A 17876-nucleotide genomic window follows, 5' to 3' on the forward strand; every position below is an offset into this window, starting at 1 on the left:
ACTTTGAGAATGCAACGTATAGTTTTGTCCAGAAGAAAAGCAATGTTGCCTCAAATCAATGGCAACCTTTTGTAGGGTCTGTCCCTGAGACTTATTAATTGTCATCGCAAAGCAGAGCCTTACTGGAAATTGGAGGCATTTGAATTGAAATGGGAGATCAGAGGGTATAATGGTGATGCGAGGAATACATTCAGAGTGTGGTGCTCTGCTGTTTTTTTGTGTAGCTGCCTTCACACAGCTTCTCCGCTGTTTTATAAATGAACGCCATATAAGGCCGTCCTATCTCCTTGCTTCGCGGTTCTGTACTGTTTTATTGTTCGTTTACTACGATTGTTATAGTTATTGTGTAGCTATTTGAGACTTACTTTACTTTTCAGGTACCCATTTCCTTTCTTTAATCCGTGGCTTATCCGCTATTTTTTGTTCGTTTATTACGATTATAGTAATTTTTTGATTCCCCTCTTTAACTGACTGCCTGCTCATATAAGGCTCTCCGCTGTTTTATAAACGAACGACATATAAGGCCATCCTTTTTCCTTGCCTCACCAAGGAAGCAGCCTTTTTATTTAATCCACGGGTTCTCTGCTGTTTTATTGTTCATTTATTATGATTGTTATAGTTCTCTTTATATAGCACGTTGTCAGTTCAGCACTCTGGTTGTAATATGACGAAGCTGCGCAAGCTCACTCTTGAGAATGCAGCGTATAGTTTTGTCCAGGAGAAAAGCAATCTTGCCTGAAATTAATGGCAACCTTTTGTAGGGTCTGTCCCTGAGACTTATTACTTGTCATCGCGAAGTAGAGCCTCACTGGAAATTGGAGGCATTTGAATTGAAATGGGAGATCAAAGGGTATAACGGGGATACAAGAAATACATTCAGAGTGTGGAGAAACTCTAGATACAGCGTGTGTATTATCTTGTGGATTTTTCTCTGAGTATTTGGTGGCAGCGTGACGAAGTTGCTTCCACAAGACCGCGTTAGCTGTGGAGCTCAGCTCAGAGAATATTCTTTTCCTACCTTGTCAATTGTGTAATGCGTTTTTTGAACAGGTTTGATGCATGGAAGTGATCACTCTTACTGCATTCAGTCAGTTCACGTGAGCTTCTCTCTCGTGTGATGTTACGATGTCCACGGCTTTATTTAATGTTAGCTAAGACCCGGCACTTAAAAGTTTCTCGCTACAGCAATTTTAACTCCGTGAGAAAGTGATCCAAAGTCTCATTTAAATGTGAGGTAAAAGGTGCCTGCTGTCCAGGATCATCAACCCCAAAGCTAGAGGTGTTCTGCTGTTTTCAGAACTTTGCACATCTGGACAGTGACTCACATAACTCTACGATAGAAGGTGAGGATGAGAAGCCCTAAAAGGTCACCTCCTAACCAGCCATTAGAATGGGGAAGAAATGATAATATGAGATTTACTATTAGGGAATTTAGATGAAGCTTTACACCAGATACAGAGAGTCTCATATGGTGTTTTGCCTTATGATGCACATGTGGAAAACCTCCCTGGTTGGGTGGATAGGCTCCAGGCTGGAGTAGGGATGGAAGGATCCAGTTGTCATTGTCACATGTGTCCAGTTCTAAATGAACAATTATAAGAGGATGGATCAGACCACCAGTACTGCAGAATATTTTAAGACTTCGGTAAAAAGATGAGGAGCAGTAATGACAAAGTGATCAGAAGTTCAGCATATGCCACACATAAGACTGAGGAAGACAGACAGATAGATAGATAGATAGATAGATAGATAGATAGATAGATAGATAGATAGATAGATAGATAGATAGATAGATAGATAGATAGATAGATAGATAGATAGATAGATAGATAATGGCCCTCATAGAATCTTTATATAATTAAACATTTATTCATCATAAAGTTGTATTCCAAATACACAGACACTCTTTTGAGCCATACAAGCCAATCCAAAACAAAGTTTCCAAACAGAATCCAAAGACAGCGGTTGAAAAACAAACCACAGGCTAAAAAATCCAGAAAATCCCAAAAGCATAAGACACAGCTAAAAGAACACAGTAACTTAACAAACTCGCAGAGCACATTCACAATGAAACTGTGGAAGACCCTCGGATTTTATAGGGTGGAAGGGAAGCTCATGGTGGTGATTGGCAGGTGGTCCACCTCTTGGTGAGCCACACACAAACCACATGGAACATAACAAAGGCAGCTTATACACAAAATCAAATACAAAGAATAAAGCACATACTCAACCAAATCAACATTAACATTAATAAATAAACAAAAAAGATATGAAACAAGACTGTGAACAATATTAAGTGGAAGGAATCCTGGCTGAAAAATGTCACAGTCATCATGGGTGTAGAGAGGAGATTTCATGCATCACTAATAGGTAGGAATTCTAGGAGGAAACAACAAAAGCAGACGCCGTAGAAACATAAACCGAAGTGAAGGTCAGTCTGTGAGGTTGGCTCTCCTTCACTTGTACTTCTTCAGATGTCTCCTCTTTGTCTGGATTGGACGACACAGTGTTGAGTGACAGATTGTGCCCCGCCTACTTTCTTTGAACTAAAGACACACCCCACTGGTCTGGACCGGCTGTGTTTAGTACTTTAGTACACTCGATGGTGTTGGTCTGTTTAATGTGAGACTGTGTTAAATAAATTAGATTGGATAAGTTTGGTCTGTCTGGGCACAGAAATGTGTGTGAAGAGTTCTGTTTCTGCTGGATGAGAACATTCACATAAATGAATCCTGACAGAAATGTGCATCGGAGAGTGTGCTACCATAGACAGTCTGCCAGCTCATTACAGGGTCAGAGCTACACTAGTGATCACAATGGAAGACAATTTGGGGTTTCTGCCAATTAACCAAACTGAAATGTGAGGATGTGGTGGAAGATCTGGAATAACAGGAAGAAACCCACTAAGATACTGGAAGAACGGGTAAACTCCACACGGAAAGTGAATGGAGGAAAGTGGATCTGAAATTCATCAGATGCCACCACTGGACAACCTTACTGCCCTTTGTGATAAAATATTAAAGCTAAGTAAAACATTTGGAGGTGTATGTTATGTAAAGTCTGCACTCAGTCAAACAGTGGAGATCCTTAATTTGTGAAGTCTAATAAAACTGAGAGATACAAGAATGAACAAGAGAAGGCCATTACGACCTCCAGAATAAATCAAGAATATCCCATCTCTCCAAATGAGGTATTTTTCAAGAAAAGACAGGCTGTCCAATCAGAATTTAACCTCTTGATAGGAAAAGATCCTGATCAACTCATTTTTAAATCACAACATCATTACAGTGAACGTGGAGAGAAGGCTAAGAAGATCTTAGCTCAGCAATCAACATGCAGGAAGTTTGCAACACAATAACAGAAATTACCAGCGGAACTGCAGATAAAGTAATGAAGCCTAAAAAATATAACACGCATTTAGCAAGTTCTATAAGTCTTCATATTCTACTCAGTTTAAAGAAGACGAGACACAATCTGAGGAGTTCTTTGATATAAAACAAAGACAACAGCTGGACACTATTAGTGAAGAGGAACTGGACAAACCTCTGACACTCTCAGAGTTACTGGATGCTGTAGACTCACTCCAAAGTGGGAAAACAACAGGCCCTGATGGAAACCAGTGTAATTTTATAAAGACGTTTTCATCTAAGTTAGCTCCACTATTATTAGGAAAGTTTACAGAAGCTACAGACAACAAAAATCTACCAAAATAACCTACCCAGTTTTCCACACTTTCCACCCATTTTTTTTCCAGAAGAAATCCTGATCAGTGCTGAGGAGTCAGACTGCATTTCAACAACATATAAAAACATTTCAAATAATATCCCCTTTAAGGGAAAAGGAGTGAAAGTCAATCATGCATAGAATACACTCCAGCTCCATATGTGCGAAGTATTCAACCATCTGACTTCGACTCTTTCATCGACCACATTTATCTCATTTAAAATTGGGAAGAATCGAACCTGCGAGTGTGGGAATCGATATCCAGCCTAACTGGGCCACATGTTTAAGGAGGAAAACAAAGTAACATCATTGAGGGCCAAAATGTTTGAATGTTTTATCAGACTTCCTTGGGGTCACAATCACTCCTAACTTACTAACAGTTGTGGTTGGTGGGCTACCAGAGGGGCCTAAAGTGGAGGAGGACACATTGACTGTAACTGACTTTACCACATTGTGAGCTTGTAGTCTTGTGCTGCTGAACTTGAAGACCCCCAGCCCACCTGTGATAAGTCACTGGGTCACTGATGTTTGACATTTAAAAAAAACAAATTCTCTCTTAGAAGATCTGTTCAAAACCTTTGTAAAATATGGTAAGATCTAATTAATAAAACTTTTAAAAAAGCAACCATAGCAGGGGAAAAGGAAATTCTGCCTTTTTATTAAAAAAATTATTTTTTTATCTATCTATTTAAATTATCAGGAATTTTGGCGCAGTTCTCGACTCTTCTCTCTTTTTCTTGGCTACAGCGTAAATCCTGTTCGTAGTTTTTAATTTTTTTGTTTGTTTAGATTTCTATTTTAACTTTCTGATTTTTTTTTTATTATTTTTTAGTTTGACTTTGAAAGACATTTGTTGTATAAGCTGAACTTGATTGTATGCAATGATATTTTAAAAATAAAAACAACTTAGACCATTAATGGACGTTGTGCCTGCTGATCTCATTCAGAACATCAGCGTCAACCTTCAGTGTGAGTTTCTGTCAGTAAAGTTAAGTTTCCTTTAAGTAGTTGATGGAATATCAGAGGACTTTAGGGTGATGCTGTTTGAGTCTCTCTACATTGGCCCTAGTGTGTGCTTGGTGTGTTTGTGTGTGTCCTGCGGTGGGTTGGCACCCTGCCCAGGATTGGTTCCTGCCTTGTGCCCTGTGTTGGCTGGGATTGGCTCCAGCAGACCCCCGTGACCCTATTCGGATTCAACGGGTTAGTAAATGAATGGATGGATGTCTGAGTCTCCATTGAATAACACCTGGGATACTGTCAACAGTGAAAGGCCATGAAGGACACCACAACATGTCTTCTCTAACTCTCCCTTCTCATGTCCCTACTCATCATCACCAGTGAAGCTCTGCTGCTCCTCAAGTTCTCATTTATTTCTCCTTTCTTTGATATGAAGTGTTGTCTTCTTATTCCACTCACCTTCATCTCGTCCATCGCCCTCCTCGTCTCCTTCAGTGTCTTCTCTCTCTCCTCAAGTTTCCTCTTGATGTCACTCAGTGTCGCCCCCAGATGTTTCTGTTTGGACACACAAGAGGACACGCATGGTCAGATCAGAATTTACGTTCACTTTGTGATTTCTTTTTCTCTTTCTGACTCCTGATATTTTCAAAACACATTTGTTTGACATTTCATGACAAAACTTAGATTTGATTTAACAAACAGGAATGACAATAAAGATTAAAAGAAAGGTTTAATTTAATTGATGTAAGATTGAGTTTCGGCTTGAAGAGAACATCAAATACAGAAGACAATTTGAAGGCACACTGGTGTGTGAGGTAGTTCTTGAAATGTGAAGTTCACACAACACCAAAAATAATAAAAAGAAACTGGAGTGTAAAGTAAAGAAACTGGTGAAAGGCCAGGAGGACTTAAAACACGTCATGTCAGCAATGATAGGATCTGCAAGGCCATTTGATATCCTGAGTCAGACATGTGAGGACGTTGTCTGCTGTTTTCATTTTCTGGAGTCAAGTAAGATACTGAAATACTGAAATGATTCTGTTGAATTCAGGAAGAAGGCAAGTAAAAGTAATTCTAAAACTCAGAAATTATATTTTTGATATATTACTTATCTCAGGTGTTTTGCTTAGGTGATGAATTATTATTTTTAATAAAACTAGTGAGTTACGCCTCCTTCTCACTTCGCTCACTCACCCCCAGGTTTGGTTCGTGTGACACTTTGAACATTTAAAAGCCTGTACAGCACCTGTCTTTATGTCTCACTGCCTTGTTTCCCTTCTCCTCCATACATCCTCTGCTCCTGTGGTGGTCCCGCTCCCGAGGCGCGCCCCTATGAACAGGAAGATTTTCTATTCTTCTAATTGAGAGACAGAACTGTTCCCTCCGACTACACATGGAGCTCAATTCACTCCTGAAAGAGACTTGTGTTTGTTTGAAGTGTCTGAATAACGTTTGTCTCTAAAATCTCCTGTGTATCTGTGCTACTCTGTGACCCAAGTGTGACCGCGTACGTGGATTTCACTTTCACCAAACCACAAATCTTTTAATTCTTGCGGAGAGGCCTCTTCATTGGGAAGAAACACTACTTTTCACTGATGGTAACACGAATTAGACGATCTACAAGTCTCTGACTTAAAGTTTCAATCCAAACAATATATTCAATCTCTTTTCGCTGTTCTGTTATTTCACTGAGTAATAATTTCCGTTTGTCAGTGTGAATGTGATCTTTACTTTAACTTCTGTTGACTTTCAAAATGGCAAAAGTCACCATCTCGTAGATCTTGAAACCCGTCTCTCTGAACTTCCAAAAATTCTCTTCAGAAAGATCACATCTCGTCTCTTATAATCAAGAAATGTTTATTATGTTTATATGTTTTGGTTTCACCAGAGCCTTCAATACCACCCAGCCATCCCTGTTAAGGGGTCAGCTCAGAGATGTGTAGGTGGGTGAGTCTGTGGTGTCCTGATGATGGACTATCTGTCAGGCAGACTCAAGGACTGTGTGAGCAACACTGGAGCAGCACAAGGAACAGGCCTATCTGCTTTACTCTTCACTCTGCGCACCTCACACTGCAAAGAACAGAATTTCTCTTGTCTTGTATATCCAAAAATCACCCAAGGAGTGTCTCAGTGTGTCTCACTTATTTTTCTTACTGTGTCTTTTATTTTTCTATTCTTCATTATGTAAAACACTTTGTGCTACAGTTTTTGTATGAAAATGTGCTATATAAATAAATGTTGTTGTTGTTGTTGTAGTCATTTCTTTTCATTCCGACCTCGCTCACATTAGCTCATTTCCTGTTTTTCTCTGACTCCAATCTGCCACTGCCCAGCCGATACTTCGAGTTCTCATGAGAACCATTATGATCTCCTGACTTCCCCAGTAGCTGGCCTCCTGTATTTTCACTGTCTATTGTCCATTTTTACTTTCTGTTTTGTTCAATTTTATTGGCCTTGGCTGGGCAGAAGTTCCTTCTTCCATATTTGTACAATCTTATCACATCCCCTTCCTTGGCTTTCATGCTAGTTTATACTTGTAGCTTAAAGCTAAGCTATAATTAAAAAAAATATATGGTATGTGCTTTTGTTTAATCACTTGCTTGGCATGCCTGACTTGCATTAATTTCTGCCCTAAGGTTAATGCTTATATATTTTCTATATTTATGTATACTAGTACATGAATATACTAATTTAATTTTTCATACATTACATCATCTTGACCTCGTTGTCACAATGCCTTTTCTTTTTTCTGCTGACTCACTATTCCAGCTGGTTTCTCACGTACCTATCCTGACCATTTCTTAAACATTTTGTTATTAGTATCACTCAACAGGTGTTCTTATTCTCCTTTCTTTTTATCTCATGGGGTAGTTTCTACACGTCATTCTCTTCCTGTTCTATCCTTCCTTTCCCAATATTGATAATTTTCAATCAGGCTTTAACTAGAAAATGCAATATAACTTATGTCTTTATTTAACCATTTGCTGGACATATCTTATTATTAGCTTGTCATTCTAATTTATGCTTAATCTAATGCTTTAGAAGCTGTTAATTACTTTTATGTCCATTTATGCAAATACTGCTAATACATAAATTTTTTATCTTCCATAAACACAATTAGAACATGCAGACTCCACCAGGGACAAGTCACAGTCGAAAAATAAAATGTATTTCTAATATAAGGACACCAGAAGATGTACGTATTCAAGTGTATACAGACAGACGACATCAACAGACAACACCAAACATGAGTCTGTGTTACCTTAGTTGGTTCATCTCTTGCACTTATAGAAAGGCACATAACTTGTGATTTTATTTCTCATAATTTTTATCCCACAAATATCCCAGGACACATCATTCATTCAGAACCAGCTTTTAAATGGTCTCGTCTCAGTTCGGCTTCAGTTCTTAGTTACTTATTAAGTTTCTAGAGTCAGCACTGTGATGGCAGTTTGGTTTTCCTCACAGGTTGTCTACACTCCCTTACAGCTCCTCTGTGTGTGTGAGACGCTGCTCTGAACTGATTCAAGTCTACTTTAGTTTTCTTACTGAATTTATGAAGAGACACTCACAACAGCTAAGCCTTCTCCTTCACACAGTTATGGTGATGTCAACTCCCAGAATTCACCTCTGGCTTTATCTTAACTACCGAGTCACAGTCATAAGTTCTCAGACTCCGAGCAGGTGAACTCCTGACTTGATTTATGGTCACTCAGGTGGAGGTGACGCTTTGTCCAGATTGTTGTGTCCATGGAGAGCTTCCTCTGTCACACATTTAAGAACATTCAGTTTGCTTTTTCTTTCTTCTAACAGATTCTTTTCTCTCTCTTGTCCTTTTCTCCTGTGACTGTGAGTTGTTCTGCAGTTTAAAGTCGTTGAGGTTTCACACTTGCTGGTTATCTTTTAGTGGCAAAAAAATGTACAACTGCTGGTTGATGTTCTCCTTCGGTAATTATACAGATTTTATAGGTGGTCTCTCTTACTTGTGCACTTTGCTTTCCTTTATCAAGTCAGGACTGAATGAGACCCCCATGTTCAACTCCATTACAGGGGTCTTGAGCTCTTACCGTCTGGCACTATGTTACCCTTTGGAGCAGAAGAGATCATTTAGCCTTTGTGATGGTCACAATAAGGGTCTTACTACAGGACAGAAGGTAATCCAGGGGCAGAGATCAGAGTTCTAGTGCTTACAAAGGGTTATAAAGGATGAAGTGGACTTGCTGCTGTAGGTGTCTTGGATGAACAGAAATCCAACCTTTTTACTGCTAATTCCTGCTAAGTGTTGTCCATCAAGTTGAGTTTTGGCTCCTTCTTCAGTCACAAAGTGATAAAGAGTAACATACTGAGACATCACTGGGTATCATTTGCTGTGTTTGATCAGACTGATCAGATGGCACCCAAAACTGTCAAGGAGAGTCCTGGTGAATTGAACTGACATCTGAGCTGAAGTTACGAGTCAATAAAAGAGGAGCAGGAGGTGGCAGCTTAAGAAAAAGACTTCTGACCAAGCAGTGCCAGTCTGTATTACAATTACATGTCTGCTTTCAGGGACATCTGAAGAACTGATTTATGTAAATCAATCCAAATCAAGTGATAGCCAAACAACAGAAAACATAAAGAGATCAAAAATTAGATGTCGATATTAGTGACCTGATTCATAGTAAACTGATTAAATATCAGGCCACTTCATAGACTTCATTGTTGTTTAAGATGTTGGTTTCTTGGTTCACCTGTGAACCGAGCTCTTTTAATATTCCAGCGAGGACTCGGCCACATTTGTGTCACTTACTGTGACCCAGCAGAGCCGATGTGACACTAGTCGTTTATTTGAAGAAACACCAAATGGTGGACTGAAGTTAAGTGTCTTTATCTGAACTTACTGTACATTGAGGTTGTGTAGTAGTGAGTCTTTGTCATAATCATACGTTTGGTGGGACATTTCTAGACAGCAGGCTATAGTTGGCCTCCCACTACCTTAGAAACTCAAAAGAGAAACTGATCAGAGCAGAAAGAAACTCAGCTGGCTGTGAGGAGAGAACTCAGTTGTTTGTGGGCCATCTTGGGGATCTCATCCTGAGCTGTTTCGTGACTTGCACCAGTCTCACCAGGATGGACTCCAGCAGCCAATGCTCTGAACTTAAAACATCAGGTTTATAAGGTCCAGTAAAACTTCGATTATCAGTCAGGGTTCAGGACCGAGGCTGTGACGGAAAAGAGAAAAGACGGATAGCAGAGCAGCTACTTTAAAAATGACATACAGTAGATTAATTTAGCGAACGGTCGTAAAAAACTATATTAACAAAATATAATAGAGTATTATCAAAATGAATTAATTTATATAATATTGTAATGACCAGTGCAATAAGCTAATACAACTCAGAGGTCCTGGAGTTTTCTACGTTTTACGTGGAGTCTTCGTTCCCTAACAAGCGGTGTCCTGTCTTACACTTTGTTATTTGGCTTACAGAGCTCACCTCCTAAACAATCAAAGAAAGCTTTCCCTACCGATCAGATTATCTCCTGCCATTCTCGTTGTGTATTTCTGATACCACAAACACTCCTGCTTATTGTCTCCTGACTCCCTGCTCCACACCTTCCCTTCTCTCCTCACTTCTCCTGTCCGCCCCTCACAGAACAGAAGCCCCTCAGCCAGTCCCATCACTTACAGCTTTACGCCCTTTCTGCCCCCATACAGAGCATCACAAGCTGCCTTAACACCACAATATATTAACACAACCTGATATAACAGAATATATAATGAAAATTACAATGTAGAAGACCATTAACATTACAGTTTTTCTCGATTGGTTTGGCTCATTTTTTGAAACCGAGATGACATTCTCAAAACCATAAGGTCATTTGGCCAAACAGTCTTACAGTGCTGCCCAACATTATAGCTCACTAGCAAAACAAATATCTTACCCCAAACTCTTCGTCCATGCTTCAAAAGCAGATTCCTTTCCCATATAAAAGGTCAGTACAGTCAGAATAGCACAGATCCTTCTCAATTGCCTTGGCACATGTGCATTCATTTAGTGCTTTTGTCAGAATACCCCGGATGGTTTAGCACAACACCATGGATCCCCTGCAAAAGCTCATATCTCTCCCAAAAGAGTTTATCCATGTGTCAAAACTAAATATCCTTCCCATATAAATAGTCAATGCCCCCAAAATGCATTATACCTTTGGCATTGTTTAAGCACTGCAAGTCAAAATGCTTAGACGTTTTGTCACTGAGGCACAGGTCTAGCAACAGAATACCACTATGAATAAAACCAAAAGATTTTACAGTAAAATCAGCCTCCAATAAACCACTCATACTCAAGGAAACTGTAAACATTTTTATTCGTACAAAGAAATGTTGACATTAGAGAACATACTGTGAAAAGAAAACATATACAGGATTCTGTAAATGTGAACAGTTATAAACACAAACAAAAACAAAAACTCTAGCCCACCATACTGTAAATAAAGTCTCAGAACTATAGTACAGTAATATTTTTAGTGGTCGCCATTGTCACCCTCTCTTCCTGGCCACCATCCTCATCCTCCTGGCCATCGACGCGCTGCTCTCTGTCAGGCCATAAATTCTCATCCACATCGCAACGGATATTTTCTCAATGTCTCAACCATCCCCTACATTGATCCCCTGTGATGTCCTCACATGCAGCATCCATTGCATGCAGCAGGGCCCTCTGGTCTTGAGCCTGATGCTCATACACCCTCCACCTCCAAGCTGAAAAAACTCCTCAATTGGATTCAGGAAAGGAGAGTAAGGTGGAAGAAACTCCATTAGCATCCAGGGATGGGTGGTGAACCAGGTTCTGATGCGTGGGCCGCGGTGGAAGTTCACATTATCCCACACAATGACATAATGTGGTAGCTGAGGTCCTTCTACACCTCTCTCATTTTCTGGGATCAGATCAGTATAAAGGTGGTCCAAAAAATTGAGGAGCTTTTGTGTATTGTAGGGCCCTAAACTGGGAATATGTGTGGCCACACCTCTTTCTGATATAGCGGCACACATTGTTATATTTGCTCCTCGCTGGCCTGGGACATCCACAGTGGCTCGGTGGCCAATGATGTTACGGCCACGCCTTCGACCTTTGGCCAGGTTGAAGCCAGCTTCATCAACGAACACTAGGATGTGAGGGGTTTCGTTGCCTTCTAATGCCATAATTCTCTACAATAGAATAGAAATAAATCTAATCAGTCAAGTAGAGACAGATACTGCAGGGAGGATCTAAAGTACTGTACAAACAGGGAGTGGGAAACTGAAGACAATTTCTAGGAAAATGCTCTAGTCACACAAAGCTGGATTCTGAAGGTGAAAAGGATAACGCAAAACAAAAAAACAGTGGTAACCATGTCTTACTGTAATAGTGTTACAATGATAGACAACCAGTAGTTGACTTACATGCACATACTGGTACCGCAGCCCTTTCACTCTGGCAGAGTTTCTCTTAAATGGTACCCTGTAAATCTGTTTCATGGTCATCTGATGTTTCTTCAATACCCAGTCTATTGTGGAGATGCTGATAGAGTTTATATTTTGGAACATTACATTGTCTAGCAGGATTGCATTACGAATCTGTCTCAATGTGATGGCATTATTTGCAATGACCATGTTGCATATTTCTTGTTCTTGTTGTTCATTTAGAAGTTTTCTTCTGCCACCCACTTGAGGCTGTCGTCCAATCCTAGACATACAAGTCAAAGGTCAACACTGTAAATTTGTTACAAAATGAGTTACCAATGTAATTGTACTGCTGTCTTATGGTACTAGAAGTGTGATGCACTGCACAGTGACTGGAATACTATTCACAGTATTTTCTCCATTTTTTTGTCTTTGTCATTTTTATAGTATCATATAACATCACATGACGATATTACAGTACTCTAGGCCTACACACACACCAACACTGAATAGTTCAATAGCATAGTTCTGTACCTGTTTTCCCTGCGAAAGGTTTGGATGATGGAGGAGACTGTAGACCGAGGCACATTAGGCTGCACTCGGCGACCTGCCTCTGCCATTGTGAGGCGATGGTTTATTACGTGGTCAATAAGGGTGGCCCGGATTTCATCTGGGACATCATGGTGCCTCCGTGCTCCTCGGCCTCTTCCCCCTATTCCTCCACGCATTCTCACTCCTCCTCTTCCTCTTCTTCTTCCTCCTCTTCCTCGAGCAGGAAGTTGCTGTTGTACTTGGCGAGGTGCTTCCATGTTCACACTGCAAATGAAACTGGCCCCGCGCCAAGCTCTGTCTATATACTTTTGGCAGCAGTCATAATCATAGACAACACCTGTCAGGTATCTGAACAACCTGTTTGATTGGTCATCTGAGATGTGGGAAACTGCTCCTTCGTTAGTTCTAATTTCACCTGATTGATTGTCAAGTACTGTCGTAACTTTATCAAATGTTCCAAGATATTCTTTCATGGTATTATATCTTTGACTAATTTTGACAGTTGAACAGACAATTGTGCATATGATGACTTACACAATGAAACCATGCTGATATGTTTTGGAGTGAGTGACCATTTCACTGAAAAATCAACTAATCAGTTTAGATCGGCAAGATCTATTTATTTGGAAAATGTGCTAAATGTGGGCTCATTGTGCTAACTGTAGCTACTTGTACATAATCATTTGAAAAGAAGCACAGAGTCACTTGAGACATGTACTAAAGCATTTGCAATTTGATTAAAACAATGAAAAATGACATTCTGTTGTGAACAATTGCAAGGTGGTTTGGAGATTTGTCCAAGTTATTTTGAGAATGTCATCTCGGTTTCAGGAAATGAGCCAAACCAATCGAGAAAAACTGTAATACAGAATAACATTATCGTCACTGGTTTCCATTTTCAACACATTTTTCAATTATTTCAGCATCCCACTTTATATCGTTCACTGTTGGCCTTCCTACTTCGTCATTGAAGCAATACTTGAAGAGCTGTTGCTGTTTCGTAAACGTTTAATAAGTTCAAACAGCACACACATATGTTGATAGGCCATAACAATGTATAGTAGTTTAGTTTAATTATAACAAAAGAGAAAAGCTACAAACCGTTATTAAAGCTGAAGGTACGTAACGGACACTGGGATTTCTGTTGTTCTAATGTGCAGAACTCGCAGTAGTAATTGGGAGACGCTGGTGTGCAGAAGGTTGGGTTTTTGTTATTTAGTCTTGACAGTTAATCAAGTTTTACTGTAGATAAATAGATATCTCTGTCATATTAAATGTACAAATTCCTTAACTCAAAGTTATTCAAACAGTTTCCATTAAACACTAAACATCACTCACCTCCTTTTCTTTTCTTTCCGTCTCCAGCTCGACCATTTCATGATTTTTATGTCCAGTCACCATACACATCAAGCAGATACAGGAATCATCAGTTTTACAGAATATCTCCAGACTTTTCTGATGTTTCTCACAGAGTTTCTCCTTCAGATTTCTATCAGGATCAGCCAGCTTGTGGTGCTTCAGGGTCGCTACTTCATAGTGAGGCTGCAAGTGAGTCTGACAGTAGGAGGCCGGACAGGATAGACAGGACTTCACTGCTCTGAACTTCTTACCAGTACAGAAGTCACACTCCACGTCTCCAGGGCCGGCATAATTCTGAGGAGGAGGAGAACTGAGTGTCGTCTTCTTTAATTTCTTGATGACTTCATTCAGCAGAGTGTTTCTGTTCAGCTCAGGCCTCAACATGAAGGTGTGTCTGCATTGAGGACAGCTCCACACTTGGCTCTGATCCCAGTAATCCGTGAGGCACTTTAGGCAGAAATTATGTCCACAGGGGATTGAGACAGGATCAGTCAGGGTGTCCAGACACACCGAGCAGGTGAACTCATCCTGTAATCCACACAGCTGGGCTTCAGCCATCGTCAGTCTGAGGAGAGGCAGGCAGAGAGAATCAGTCAGACAACAAGGAAGTGACTTGTGAAGAAACAAAAGTGAAAGTTTATCTGAGCTCAGCGAGTAGGAGGAGGAGGAGATTTAAAGAGAAAGCTGAGAGCTGACAGAGAGAACATCTGAGGAGACACTGAGGGTGAACAGTTAATGTGAGACAGGAGCTCAGAGAGTGAAGACCACCAAGTGAGAGAAGAGATGACCTGTCACAGGGGGTCTGCTAAAGTGTCATTCACGTCAGTATTTCTTATTCATTTATTACACACTGAAGTCCACATTAGACTCCATATTAGTCCTCTTTATTAAACAAATTATTCATCCCATAATAAGTTCTCATCTCCTGCTTATCAATAATGAATTTTTGTGTTTTTCTTTGTCCATGACAGGAATTTATCAGATTATTCAGTAAAGACCCCAACTGAAGCCCACTCAGTTGAAGAAACAGAATAATATGATAAATTAATAAACACAAGGATAGTAGAAATATGAAAACATCTTAAAAACTGATGACAGACAGACAGACAGACAGACAGACAGACAGACAGACAGACAGACAGACACGTAACACACAGCAGGTGTTTGCCGCTCTCGGCTCCTTCACAGTTTTTTAGATTTTCTTGGTTATTCAAGTCATTTTATTTCAGGATTTGTGAGACGTAATCAAGTCTGTTGAACAGGCTCGTCTACTCCTGCACCCTACGATTAACACACACAGATCCGAGTCACACAATTGGGTATAAGTGATGCCCTGATGCCAGTCCCTCTGTAATAGCCCACCACAAACTCATTCCACTTAAGTACATAAGAGTGCCCCCTCCAGCCTGTCACTTCTCAGTGCCCCACACAGACTCGCTATCACCAGCACTAATAAATGTACAGATGTCTCTAAGACACATGAAGGCTCGTATAACATTTGGTTTTATACCAGTTACCAACCACGGGGGTCTTACTTCTGCCATCCTTACTCTTCTCTAGCCAGCAGACACACCACATGCTCTTCAGATCAGGTCATCTACCTCAACCTAAGCTTATTCAGGCCTGGCCAGTACTTGGATTAGAGACCATCTAGGAAAAGCTTGTGTGTCTGCTGGAAGAGTTGTTGGTGAGGCCAACAGGGGGCTTACCCGGTGGTCTGAATGTTGATCCCATTACCCCAGTGCAGTGATGAGGACACTGTGCTGTATAAATGGTGCTGTCCTTCAGATAAGACCTAAAACTGAAATCCTGTATCTCTGTAGTTATTAAAGATCAATGTGTGCCCTCCATAAAGATGTCTTTGCTAAATTTCCCTCCAAGGCCTTGTCATTTTGTCCCCCTAATCGTCCCCTGTCTCTCATTAGCTAACTGTTTCTCTCACCAGTTCACCTTCTAATAGCTCATGTGTGGTGAGCATAATGGCACAACAATGGCTGCAGTCACATCATTAGGAGGATGCTGCACATTAGTGGTGGTTGAAGTGGCTCCCCACTCGCTTCATAGAAGAGCTTTGAGTAGTGAGAAAAGCACAATAAAAATGTAAAGAATTATTATTATTATTCAAGTGTAACCTCTCAGCGTTGATAACACCCTGGTCAAGAAAGTAGTCATTTCCAACATCTATTGCTCTAATATTTACTTCAGTCAATCAAGAAATTAAGACAAAATACAGAAATGTCAAAGGAATGTGTCATTTAATAATCTGGGATGAAATATAAGAGATCAGCGTGGACCTCTGTGTTATCATCTGCAGTGCACCACTTATTGGAATGTAAGTCATGTATTAATAAACAGATGGCAGATTACAAACATTTGTAGTAATATAATGTATAGAATGTTGGAATGACAAATAAATGTGTATGTTTCTGTTATATACAATTTAGTATGGGATTTGTAAAAGCCATGTTAATGTTTGAGATGTGCCATCTGTTGGAATGATAAATTTAACATGATGTCTCTGTTACACACCATTTGGTGTTGGGTTTGTCAAAGCAGTGTTAATATTTATGATGTACCATTTGCTGGAGTGACAAATGCCATTAATTTATTACTACAGATGTTTGTGTTGTGCCATCTGTTGGAATGAGAGAGACATATGAACCAAACTGACACACCGATACACAGAGACAGAGACACTTTTCCTTTTATTAAGGTGAATAATGTTGAGAATTTTGATTAGGGATCAATATGCTTTATTATTAGTTTTAGTGCTATTAGCTATGAAAGTGTAGTCGTGAGGTAACTTTAAAAGGACACCATTTATTCCAGCAGAAGGGCCCTGGCCTGCCAGCCTTTTCACAGGCAGATCTTGTTTTGTGAACGCCGGTGCTGAGCGCTCACTGACAGAAGACAAACAAACTGCAGGCAGGGCCTTTGCCAGTGTGAGTACTGGGCAGGCTCTTAGGCTGGCACATCAAACATATAAGCATTTAATGGCATTTAGATTTATTAGGGCTCAGTAATACTTTGGGCAATAATGTTAAAAATAAAATGCATTCTGATATCTACCTAGTCTGAGCTACTGTATATTGGAGTTAAGAGCTGATTATTGAAGGTTACAGACCTTTCACTGATCATCGATGTCTGTGAAGTTAACAGCAGCTTAGCACTGAAAGACGAGTGAGGCTTTTATATGAGCACACGCAGATATATGTTAGGTTAGCACTTAGGTTTATATGCCTCTGCTTCTTTGTATGTCCTAACGATAATAAATAAAGTTACAGCAGAACATATTAGTTAGCTTATTTAATCAGTTGTTAAAGGCTTGTCTTTTTTTCCTTATGGCTCTTCTTGTTCATTACAAAGAATCGGCTCTTAGGGGTGAACGACACATCACGACACGCGGTCATTTACACGAATACCACAGAGCCGATAGTCTACATACTCGGTGTGATTTTACTATCATAAACTGCTGTAATGAAAGAGTTTGTTTTAATAAATAGCTTCTTCTTAGATTTCCATTTATTCTTCGCGACCCCCTTGTAGATATCTCGGTCCACAGGTTGAGCCACACTGCTGTAAGGCCAAAATAAATGGCAACTGTGCCGGTAAACGGCAACACGCAGCTTCACTGATGAGGTCCAAACTGCGGACAGCCTCGACACGGAGCATCAGGATTGAAAGAAGGACAGAGAGAATCCATGCAGGCAGGGGCGAGGCTTTATTTTGATGGACACACCATGCGGCCAATCACAAGCAAAGACAGACTAGGATCATACCATTATGTGAAAGAAGGAAGGGAGAAGACGCTCCGAAGACAGCGAGGGTAGTGGTACAGGCCAGATACACAGAATGACAGAGACCAGGG

General features: G+C 40.2%; 2 protein-coding genes across 4 annotated transcripts in view; one reads left to right on the forward strand and one right to left on the reverse strand.

Moving 5' to 3' along the window:
- LOC120528956 (E3 ubiquitin/ISG15 ligase TRIM25-like) overlaps window positions 1-17876 on the forward strand; it is a 208159-nt gene that overhangs the window by 12647 nt on the left and 177636 nt on the right. The window lies entirely within an intron of this gene.
- On the reverse strand, window positions 11075-14572 carry LOC120528320 (E3 ubiquitin/ISG15 ligase TRIM25-like). 3 transcript variants are annotated; one of them, XM_039752466.1, is made up of 3 exons: window positions 12632-13163; window positions 12098-12380; window positions 11075-11863 (listed from the first exon to the last, which is right to left on the reverse strand). In XM_039752466.1, the coding sequence occupies exons 1-3, from the start codon at window positions 13120-13122 to the stop codon at window positions 11306-11308; spliced, it is 1332 nt and encodes a 443-aa protein (XP_039608400.1). In that variant the 5' UTR covers window positions 13123-13163; the 3' UTR covers window positions 11075-11305. The 3 variants fall into 3 exon arrangements, 2 of the variants coding, with proteins under 2 accessions (XP_039608400.1, XP_039608401.1); XR_005633484.1 differs by lacking the exon at window positions 12632-13163 and adding an exon at window positions 13988-14572 and having other exon boundaries at window positions 11772-11863; XM_039752467.1 differs by lacking the exons at window positions 12098-12380; window positions 12632-13163 and adding an exon at window positions 13988-14572 and having other exon boundaries at window positions 11087-11863.

This window comes from Polypterus senegalus, chromosome 4 (assembly GCF_016835505.1).
Source record: "Polypterus senegalus isolate Bchr_013 chromosome 4, ASM1683550v1, whole genome shotgun sequence".
NCBI classification, from domain to species: Eukaryota; Metazoa; Chordata; class Cladistia; order Polypteriformes; family Polypteridae; genus Polypterus; species Polypterus senegalus.